General features: G+C 39.3%; 1 protein-coding gene and 1 pseudogene across 1 annotated transcript; both read right to left on the bottom strand.

The window, feature by feature from the left end:
* Window positions 1–7,492: 7,492 nt before the first annotated feature.
* LOC141594062 (auxin-binding protein ABP19a-like) lies at window positions 7,493–8,231 on the bottom strand. The gene has a single exon (XM_074414265.1). The coding sequence runs from the start codon at window positions 8,229–8,231 to the stop codon at window positions 7,599–7,601; it is 633 nt and encodes a 210-aa protein (XP_074270366.1). The 3' UTR covers window positions 7,493–7,598.
* A 1,982-nt stretch (window positions 8,232–10,213) lies between these two features.
* Window positions 10,214–11,234, bottom strand: LOC141594061 (auxin-binding protein ABP19a-like; annotated as a pseudogene).
* Between the last annotated feature and the right edge of the window lie 853 nt (window positions 11,235–12,087).

Below are 12,087 nucleotides of genomic sequence, written 5' to 3'. Positions count from 1 at the left end.
CAAGGTGTTAAGTATTTATGGTGGAAGCGAAGAGTGTTGTACCAAGGCCGCGATATTCACAATTGGATCGAAACATTGGAAACTGGTTGAGTATAACTTTGTAAGTTTTGCAGTGAGCATGAATTCGCGTTATTGGAAAAGCCAGAATAGGTTTTGTCTCGATGGAGTGATTTATTGGGTTAATGACAATGAAATTGATGATACTAGCGTGCTAACCGTCGTTGCTTTTGATCTGAATCTCGAGGTGTTCACAGATTACACGCTTGATACGATACCTATCAAAGACGTTGAGAAAATCAGATACTATTTGACATCCTTGAAAGGGCGTCCAACTCTGTTTATTTGGAAGAAGGAAAGTGATGAGATACAACAGTTGACATTGTTTAACCATGAAAATCCAAAGGTGGCTTGGAATAGACGGAGTTTTATTGCACACGATTTTCCTAAAAAATTCTCATACGGCTGTTGGTGGAATTGTGTTGCAGGAGGTAGCATCCTGCTGCGTTCTGTAAAGCCGATAAAAAGTTCTGTCAAACCCGAAGAGCAGGATGATGCATTGTTGTCGTGGTATATATGGTATGATCTCGAGAAATTGGCGATAGAGTAACATATATTCAATTTGAAGGTGATTGCTTCGAAGATTTTAGTTTATCAGTATAAACGAGATACTTGAATTATTAATAGCGCTGATTGCTTCGAAGATTTTAGTTTATAAACATTGTTACGAAAATGATTTATTTTCTTAGATTGAAATATGGTTATACAATGCAAAAAATCGAGTAATAAGAGAGGATGGAATGCATCGCTGTCTGTACTCGCTACATTAATCATATCTAATTGCTAAGACTAGAGACGATAAGTTTTGTCGATTTCCACTTTCCACTATAAGACGAGTTAATAGGGCCAAATGCACACAACCTTACCCACGTGCTATAAACACTATGAGACTATTTCGAATGAACCATGAAAATTGTGTCGAGAGTTGCACAAAATGGTCAATAGTGAAAAATATGTCGAGAGGGCATGATCTCAGTCCGTATGACTCGTTATATTACGGCTTTGTTATGCTATAAACACACGACCTCAATAAATATGTTCGACCCATGTATGACTCGTTATATTACGGCTTGTTATGTTATTTTACTCGGTTTTGCTCCGACTTTTAGTATTTTTCTTTCCTAATCTAGTTATTCTACATCTCTACCCAATTACTACCGAGTATATAAGCTTTGATTTTTTGAAGCTTTGTTTTTAGTTTTTAGAAGGAACTTATGCAATTTGGAGAAAAACCTAATTATATATTCTAGATCGGAACAAATTCCTCCCTTCCTGGCGGTTTTAAGCCTTTGAAACTATTAATATTCAATTGTGAGTTTCAAAGTTCTAATCTTTATCTTAACTATCGTTAATTGTTTTGTTCTTTATCGTATGAATATTGTTTTATAATCTTTACGTGCACAACTAGTTGTCTAATTCACCGTTCTATTGTTTTTAGGATTAATTGAATATGATTTGTTGTCTAATTCACCTTTCTATTGTTATTAGGGTTAGTTAAATAGGATTTATTGATTAACTCTATATTAGTAACAATTAGGGATTAATATTAAACGGATTTCGTTGACATTGATACTTAGAAGCAATTAACATATATCTAAAATACAACTTGAATTGCTATCGGAAACCATGTTATTGAATCGTAGTAACACAAACGCAGAATATATTATACTAACAAATAGAGCAAAACAAAAGAATTAGTCGGTATAAGTCCTTTATGTTTGTCTTCAAAGGCGAGAGATTGAGTATTGTTTCTTTTACTCGTACTTTCGGTCTTGATCGAAATAACAACCGTCTTAGTTGATAGATCTTGCAGTATAAACCTTCGATATGAAGGAATTTGCGAACATTCTGAAGAACTTGATTAATATCTTGGGGGGTGCCCCACCTTATCCCCTCTCCCTTTTTGTGAGAGGTCACAAGCAAGACTAGCTGTAGTAATAATCGATAACAAATACGGAGTAAGGAGTACATTTTTATATTTGTGTCTTTCTGTTGTTCAAAAATCACACTTCATATTAATAGAATATTATCTCATATATTCTCATATATTCTGTTAGAATATCTCTGCAATCAATTAGTTATTGTGTACACATATTAGCCTTGTATCATGCCTTAGTTATAGGATTAGTTATAGCCTTTCCATAATTATAGGATATGATTTAGCAAAGAATCAGGAAACTGATTCTATGGAACATTGTATATATTGTACGTTTGATTGAATGAATAGACAGGGAAACAGACTCTTTCATGGTATCATTGAGCCATTGAGATCCTCTCTTCTAAAACTCTCCTTCCCCTCTCGTTATACCCTGTCTTTCTTTTCCTTCTTTTTTCTATCACTTCCCTATCTTCATCATGCCTGCTGAGAACACAAAATCTGCCCCATTCCACCCCGCCTTTGCCCTCTCGAATATCAAAAATCACATCCAAATCACTCTTGAAACAGAAAACGTTCACTACGCATCTTGGGCCGAGCTATTCCTCAACACGGCACGAGCCTACGATGTCGCTGATCATATTGATCCTCCTAAGGATGCTGTTATCAAGAAAGATGAACAGTGGCTTCGTCTAGATGCCATTGTTAAGCAATGGATATATAGCACCATATCTCTCGACTTGCTCCACACAATCCTCGAGCCCAATGCTACTGCTCAACAAGCATGGGACCGTCTTAAAGACATCTTCCACGATAATAAAAACTCGAGGGCTGTGTTCTTAGAGCAGCAGTTCTCTCAGGCACATATGGATAATTATCCGAATATCTCGGCCTACTGTCAGGCTTTGAAGATGCTTGCCGATCAATTGGCGAATGTTGGGGCTCCCGTCTCCAATAATAGGCTTGTTCTCCAATTAGTCGCCGGGCTCTCTGAAGGGTACGATGGTGTTGCCACTATCATTCAGCAAAGTGACCCTCTGCCAGCCTTCTATAAAGCACGCTCCATGCTCACGCTGGAGGAGACTCGCCGCAACAAAGTGACTTCCGTCACCACTGATTCCGCCCTAGTTGTCACAAACACAAATCAGAATGACAACTCCTCTGCTCACTCCTCTTCCAACAACTCGCGCGGTGGTAATAACTCCCGCTCCTACAACAATAAGGGTCGAGGAGGTCATCATCGCGGAGGGAATCGCGGCAAAAATGGTGGACAGAATAATGGTGGCAATGGGTCATCCAATGGTCAGCATAACAACGGCTATCAAGGCCGACACAATGGTCGAAACAACCAGCAGCATTATGGAGGACAACAGGCGTGGACTTGGGTCCCTTTTTCCCCTGCCACTGCCCAGCACGGTTGGACACCACCACCGTGCCCCTACCCTACCTCGGGCTGGACTACACCTACAACGAACCGTGGTGGCCCAAGCATCCTCGGACCACGGCCCCAACAGGCCTTCATTGCCCAACCCAACTCATTTGGCTCTCCTCCGGTATGCTCATTCCTACGATATAGTCTGCTGCAATGCGAGACCATGACGCTCCAACAACCAGGCGAGAATTATTATATGGACACCGAGCAGCATCATCCCACATGACGTCCAACCAAGGTACGCTCTCGTCTTATTTTAATTCGAGCAATAATCGTAGTATCATCGTTGGTAATGGCAGTGAAATACCAATTCGAGGTTATGGCTCCAAAATCCTTTCTACCCCGTTCCCCCCTTTTATTTTGCGCAATGTCCTTCATGTCCCTAATATCATTAAGAACCTTGTTTCAGTCCGACAATTTACTACCGATAATCATGTCTCTGTTGAATTTGATCCTTTTGGTTTCACTGTGAAGGACCTACGGACGGGGAACCGACTCATGAGATGCAATAACACGGGTGATCTTTATCCTCTGATCTCCACAACATTACCGTCACCTGCTCAAGCTCCTCCACAAGCCCTCACTGCCGTCTCTTCTATCACTTGGCATGACCGTCTCGGACATCCGGGTCCTGCCATTTTTAATAATATTCGTAGGAACAGTTTGATTTATTGTAATTCCTTAAGTCGAACATTTGTGTGTGCTTCCTGTCAGTTGGGTAAGCAAATAAAAATTCCCTTTTCCCCCTCATCCTCTTCCACTGTGTCACCTTTTGATATTGTCAATAGTGACCTATGGACTTCGCCCATCACGAGTTCAAATAGGACACCGATATTACGTCCTTTTTTTGGATGATTTTACCAACTTTTTGTGGACATTCCCCATTAAAAATAAATCTCAAGTGTTTACAATTTTTAACATTTTCCATAATCAATTAGTTACACAATTTAATCGTCCCATTAAAACATTCCAATGCGATAACGGGCGTGAATTTGATAACTCGTCTTTCCATACTTTTTTTGCGAATCATGGCATGATTTTTCGTTTTTCGTGCCCACACACCTCACCTCAAAATGGTAAGGCGGAACGGACTATCCGAACAATTAACAATATTGTTCGGACTCTCCTTCAACACGCCCACATGCCTCTTACAATGTGGCACCATGCTCTAGCAGTAGCTACCTATTTATACAATATTATTCCCCACAAACAAAATCCTACTGGAACTCCTACGTCAAGCCTCTATAGCAAAACTCCGTCATATTCTCACCTACGTACCTTCGGGTGTCTATGCTTCCCTCATGTCCCCTCCACCACAAACCACAAACTGGCTGCCCGTGCTACCCCTTGCGTCTTCATCGGGTACCCGTCCAATCATCGGGGTTACAAGTGTCTCGACTTATCATCCCAAAAGGTAATCATTGCTCGACATGTGACATTCGACGAATCGGTGTTCCCATATGCAAAACAAAAAACCACGGACCAAAACCCACGTATCCCCCTGGACTCTAATATATCACCATACTTGGCCCATGCCACGGCCCAATTTCCCACCCAGCCCGGACCTCAACCCGCTGCTAGCCCTGCCCACGGCCCAACCCAGCAAAGTCCCCAGCCCACTACTAGTCCTACCCGCAGCCCAACCCAACATGGTAGCCCAATCACAAATGAGACCCCCACTACCACAACCAGGGAGCCTACCCCAATCAACTCACCTCCTACCACGCCACCACCCGCACATTCCCCTCAAATGACAACCCGTGGCCAACATGGTATTTTTAAACCCAAGCCCGTATTCGACCTATGCTCTACCACCAGCCTTTCACCAATTCCCAAATGTCCTATCACCGCCCTTAAAGACCCGAATTGGTTTCAGGCTATGACCGACGAATACGATGCTCTAATTAAAAATAAGACTTGGGTTCTCGTACCTAGGCCAACTAACGTCAATATTACACGGTGTATGTGGCTATTTAAACATAAGTTTAAATCTAATGGTGACTTGGAGCGGTACAAAGCTCGTCTTGTTGTCAATGGCGAGTCACAAGGTGGGAGTCGACTGTGATGAGACCTTTAGCCCCGTCGTGAAGCCGGCCACAATTAGAACCGTTCTTAGTCTCGCTGTATGCAACAAATGGTCAATTCACCAATTAGACGTAAAGAACGCGTTCCTCCATGGTAATTTAGCTGAAACGGTGTACATGTATCAACCACCGGGATTTCGTGATCGCCAACATCCTGGCCATGTCTGCCTATTACAAAAATCTCTTTACGGCTTAAAACAAGCCCCGAGAGCTTGGTACCACCGGTTCGCCACGTACGTTGCTACTATCGGTTTCCAACACAGTGTTTGTGATCACTCCTTATTTATTTTCCGCAAGGGACCCGACACTGCATATTTGCTCCTATATGTGGATGATATCATACTGGTTACTTCTTCAGCGGCCCTCCGGGAACGTATTATTGCTCAACTTCGCTCCGAATTTGCCATGACTGATCTTGGTCCCCTTAATTACTTCCTTGGTATATCTGCCATTCGCCATACCCATGGGTTGTTCCTCCATCAGCGAAAATATACCGAAGAGATTTTGGCTAGAGCGAATATGACCAACTGTAAGGCCGCTCAAACTCCAGTCGATACAAAGTCCAAGTTATCTGCTTTTTCGGGAAAGAGTGTCACTGACCCTACACTCTATCGCAGCCTGGCAGGGGCCCTGCAATATTTGACATTCACGCGCCCCGATATATCTTACGCGGTCCAACAAATATGTCTTTATATGCATGACCCACGTGAGGCACACATGAGCGCTCTAAAACGGGTGATTCGTTATTTGCAAGGAACAAAGTCTCTTGGCATTCACATCACCCCTTCGTCCTCCTCCACCCTCACGGCCTACAGTGATGCCGACTGGGGTGGCTGCCCCGACACACGCCGCTCTACCTCGGGATATTGTGTGTATTTGGGTGACAATATCATCTCTTGGTCTTCAAAAAGGCAGCCTACACTATCCCGCTCCAGTGCCGAGGCCGAATACCGAGGTGTCGCAAATGTCGTAGCCGAATCATGCTGGCTCCGGAACCTCCTACTTGAACTCGGCTGCCCTATCAAACGAGCCACCATCGTGTATTGTGACAATGTTAGTGCGATTTATCTCTCAGGCAATCCCGTCAATCATCAACGCACAAAACATATTGAAATGGATATCCACTTTGTTCGGGAAAAAGTTGCTCTTGGTCAAGTTAAAGTTTTACATGTACCGTCACGATTTCAATATGCAAATATTTTTACCAAAGGTCTCCCGAAAGCCCTTTTCAACGACTTCCGCTCCAGTCTCAACGTTCACATACCTCCCGTTTCAACTGCGGGGGTGTAATAGAATATTATCTCATATATTCTGTTAGAATATCTCTGCAATCAATTAGTTATTGTGTACACATATTAGCCTTGTATCATGCCTTAGTTATAGGATTAGTTATAGCCTTTCCATAATTATAGGATATGATTTAGCAAAGAATCAGGAAACGATTCTATGGAACATTGTATATATTGTACGTTTGATTGAATGAATAGACAGGGAAACAGACTCTTTCACATATATACATTTATATATGTTGACTAGTATTTTTTTGTTATGGTGATTCCCCATTTTTCTTGAAAAATTTTCAACGCCTACATTATTATATATATATCCTTACATTCTAGTGATTAGGGCGAAGATTTTGTAACAATAAGTTAAGAGTTTAAATCTCCTTTCCCTCATATATTGTACAAACCTTGCAGTTCATTTGAAAAAAAATTGATTGACATGTTCAACCAACAATTCACATTGCTTGTAGACTACAGTCGACCGAATTATTTTGATTCAAAGTCTTTGTTATCAATTTATTATTATTTTACGTAATTAATAAATGCACTCTGTTAAACGCATACGATGTAAGATTTGTGTGTGAAAATTTGACTATATTTCACAATCTTATTACTTATGTAATATAATATGATTGAGATGAAACTCTAATAATACGGAACATATGATCTCAACTCGAATAAACCCCAACGAGAGGATATTCGATTATTCGGTCTACACATTATTGCATTTTTAAGATCAATAATTTATTCAACTCCAAATAAACAAGTGATAAACTGAATTCCAAACCAACAAGCAAATGTGGTCACAATTATTACAAACAATTCAATCATACACGAAAGTCACCATTTTATACTAATAACCAAAGTTAATTAGTACCACCAAACACTCTCTTAAGCTTCTTAATTTGCGCAGGATCCAATAAAGTAATCTTCTGAATGATCTCAGTAGGCAAATCGCTTTGGAAAAGGGAATTAGAAATAATCTGAACACCGGGATTTGGGCTAGAAAAACTAGCATATATCACAGACGGTATTGTTCCAACATTAACTTGAAAATGTTCGAGTGTAGGTGGAATAACAAACAAGTCACCCTTTTCAAGAGTCTTATAAAAAGCTGTATTATTCGTGTCAATAAATCCAGCAATAATCGTACCCTCAACTACTACAATAAGCTCAGACACACGGTGAGTGTGTAAGGGCACAGCTCCTCCTACATCCATATCACCTCGAACAATAGATATTCCCAACCCGTTTAAGGTCAAATTGGGCGACTGGCAGACCAGTGAGGCTCCAAACTTAAAGATGTTGGACGTGTTGCCAGGTGTACGAAGGCCCGAGTAGGCGAAGTCATCGGATGTGGCCTTTGATGGGTCCTTGCATGCATAGCCAGTCGGTCCATGAGGAAGGGCTGGGTCCGCGACACAATAGTCAAATTCTATCATGTTAGCATACGAGGACGTGACCAAGATCGAAAATACAATTAAAATGTGTAGATTCATATTCGAATATGTAGGAAAATAGGAAGAATTAGTATATGAGTAGAGAGTAAATGAGGTTGAATTACTACAAGTATAGATACATTATATGGTTCGTACACATGGGGTATTTATATAGAGTTATAAAGTCAACTAATGATACATGTTAATGTGTTTTGATGAACGTAATTATTGATATGAATTATTGGTACGTTAGTTCAAATGTCGACCAAGATATTAAAATATACTCGTAGTATGGATAAAATATGGGATGATTCACTAGACGCTTTTATTGAACAGTTAGTCTTGCTGAAGACGGGTCGGAGCAAGTGACGGGTAATGTCACTCACAAAACGGATAGGGGGACAAGGTGGGGCACCCCCATGTGCTTCCCTCTCTCCTCTATTTGGGTCATTTGTGAGAGGAAATGGTATCCGTCACTCCAAAGTGACGGATACGTGCCGTCTTAAATGAGATTTTGTGTTTATTGAAAAAGTCTATGAAGACTTCAAACACGAACATAAATGCATTGAAGTTGAGACCACCTATGCCGTGTACCACAAAATCTCATTGAAGACGGCACGTATCAGTCACTTTGAAGTGACGGATACTATTTCCTCTCACAAATAACCCAAATAGAGGAGAGAGGGAAGCACATGGGGGTGCCCCCACCTTGTCCCCCCTATCCGTTTTGTGAGTGGCATTACCCGTCACTTGCTCCGACCCGTCTTCAGCAAGACTAACTAGCCGTGGACGGACAAGCTAGGGGCGAGTGGCACCCCAATAAGGGATCTTAATTAATTTATTACGATTGGTCTCTTTTAAGACAGTAATATTCTCAAAAGTAAAACAAATCGAACCCATCCACTTAGATAGATAGAAATGGATCAACTTTGTCTCATGTACATAATACGAAGTACACTATTTAAATTGTTTTAAATTTAAGATAAATATATCCGGCTTAAACAAGAATTTGTGAACTTGTTAACCATGGATGAGCATTATATGTTTTGATAACAATTCACTCAAGCTCTTAAATTGCATACTCCGTTCGTTTCAACAGGATGTTTATACTTTTATTATTTTATGAGAATTATTTTAATCAAATGTAAACAATTGTTAAAACAAAGGGAATATTTTATATATCGGCCTACACCATGTACAGCTTAGAACATGCGTCCATTCTATAATTATAAGTATGTAGCACGATATATGATCCTAGTCTATATAATTCAGTTGATAATTGATGGAGTGACTTGTTAATTTATGGAGTGATTGGACTTTTACTTAATTAAATCAGATGAACAAAGTAATCGGATTAACCATCTCCTTCTCCAGCTATATTTCGTCACCAAGAACAAAATCTCAGACTTTGATACTGCGTCGAATATCATAAATAGACTCCACTAGCATTAATAAGGTAAGAAAAAAGTGCACAAATAGCCTGAACTGAACTTAATTTAATAGAGCTGAATTAAATTGAATATAGCTAAACTAAACTGAAATGAGCTGAAATTAAGTAAAAAAAAGCAGGGCCAAATCCCATAAATTAACGTTCTATAATGAATTCAAAATTCACAATGCTTGAAGTAACTTTTTAATTAACTTGATTTCTCATTACCTTATCTTGTTTAAAACACTTATATACGGATTACGAAGGACGGTGTTTGCCTTTATTTTATTTTGGAGAGCAATTCATAAGCATTACATCATATTTTGTACAATTTTATAAACTACGTATGTTTTTAAAGTAGTAATTGAAGGTATTATGCTAATTATTTTCTAATGTAAGTCGTAAATTTTAGGGCCCGAAAAGCCCATTTAGGCCCAAAAGCCCAAATTAGCCCATAAGGGCCGGGGTTGGGCTTGTCAAATAAGTCCACAGATCTGGCCCGACCCAGCCCGAACCACACAAATGGGCCGTTTTGGATAGAAAGGCCCGGCCCAAGCCCGCATTCGCCCGGCCCATGATCACCTTCTAGCATACACCATTTCACGTACAATGATTTTGGATCGTTGTAAATATCAATTTGGTCTGTACTACTCGGTATATTACCGGTTATGAGTTAAAATTGATGATGAAATATCGTGTATTTTCTCATTCATCAAATATCCCTTTTTATCGTTACCATTGTACATACATTTTATTGTTTCAATCATACAAGAAAGTATTTAATTATTCGTCTCTTCCCTAATAATCTTCCTATTTTCACATGTGACATGAAAAAACTTTATATATTAGCGTACACAAACTTATAATGGAACAATTCAAAAAGACAAAAATAATAAAATTACATTTGGACCAAAAGATTGTAATTTTTAATAATAACCGAGTTAATTAGTTCCACCAATCATCTTTTTAAGCTTTTTAATTTGCGCACGATCTAACAAAGTAATCTTCTGAACGATCTCACTAGGCAAATCATTTTGGAAAAGAGCTCCAGTAACAGCTTGAATTCCAGGATTCGGGCTAGCGAAACTAGCATATACCACAGACGGAATTTTTCCAACATTGACTTGAAAATGTTCGAGCATTGGTGGAATAATAAACAAGTCACCTTAGTCACCTTTCTCAATAGTCTTATAAAAAGCCGTATTATTCGTATCAATAAATCCAGCAATAATCGTACCCTCGACCACTATAAGAAGCTCGGCCACACGATGCGTGTGTATGGGCACGGCTCCCCCTACACCTATATCAGCTCGAACCATGGATATTCCTAACCCGTTTAAGGCCGGGAATTGATCCACAAAACCAGCCGACACCCCAAATTTGAAGATATTGGACGTGTTGCCGGGTTTACGAAGACCCGAGTAGGCAAAGTCGTCGGCCGTGACCTTTGTTGAATCCTTGCATGAGTAGCCTGTCGGTCCATGAGGAAGGGTTGGGTCCGCGACACAAAAGTCGAATGCTATTGTGTTAGCATAAGAGGATGAGATTACGAGTGAAAATACAACTAAAATGTGTAGAATCATATTCGATGATATAAGCAAGTAACTAATTAAATACGAATATTTTTTTCTCTAAAATTGAATGATACAAGAAATTTGGTTCATACTTGTTGAGATATTAATAGAGTTATTATTAAGTTATCCAATGATGAATTTTAAGTGTAGTTGTAGGTAATTATGGCCTTATGGTTAAGAATTGGTGTGGTAGTTCAGAAGTCTACCAACTACTGAGTAGTCCCTCCGTCTCGATTATTTGTTTAATATTTCATTTTTGGTGTCTTATTAATTCATTTGTTTACATTTCATATCATGAATTCATGAATTTTATCTATATTAATACAAAAGACAATACTCAATCCTTAGCGCGCCACGTCATTAATGCAGTTTTTTTTTTTTTTTTTTTTTTTTTTTTGGAAATTCATGTTATGGTGGGACCCGTGAGTGTGCAATGTATTTATTTCTTCAGATTTCCGTCTTTTCAAGCATGCGATAAATTCCGTTTTACAACAAATTCTATGAAATAATATTATGAAAAAATTCTCTGAATTAATATTATGAAATAGTTTTATACATTCCGTGTAAATAAAATTTATAACATATACACAGAATGAATTACAAATGCGAGTAAATGAAATTGAATTACGGAGTACATAATTTTTAAAACAAAATTACATAATAATAAAATTACATAATTTCAAGAAGGAATAACATTTATATACGCGATCGAACATAAAACGCAAATGAATTATGTTCCGGGCGTAATTCCAGAGCAAGTATTGTTACCACTCGTAGCTTGTAGAAGGACGTCTTTGATTGAGTTCTCCTTTGACCTCTCCTGAAACAATGAACAAACTGAGGGCTCGGCTTTGGCCGAGCGTTCTCACTCCGACGCTCAAGTCAGTAAACTTAAAGGATTAAGTTATGTGTT

This window comes from Silene latifolia, chromosome 8, assembly GCF_048544455.1.
Source record: "Silene latifolia isolate original U9 population chromosome 8, ASM4854445v1, whole genome shotgun sequence".
NCBI lineage: Eukaryota > Viridiplantae > Streptophyta > Magnoliopsida > Caryophyllales > Caryophyllaceae > Silene > Silene latifolia.
This window is presented reverse-complemented; position numbering and strand designations above follow the sequence as displayed.

Coding starts and splice junctions, on each gene's coding strand:
- LOC141594062 (XM_074414265.1), bottom strand. CDS start 8,231: ATGAATCTACACATTTTAATTGTATTTTCGATCTTGGTCACGTCCTCG.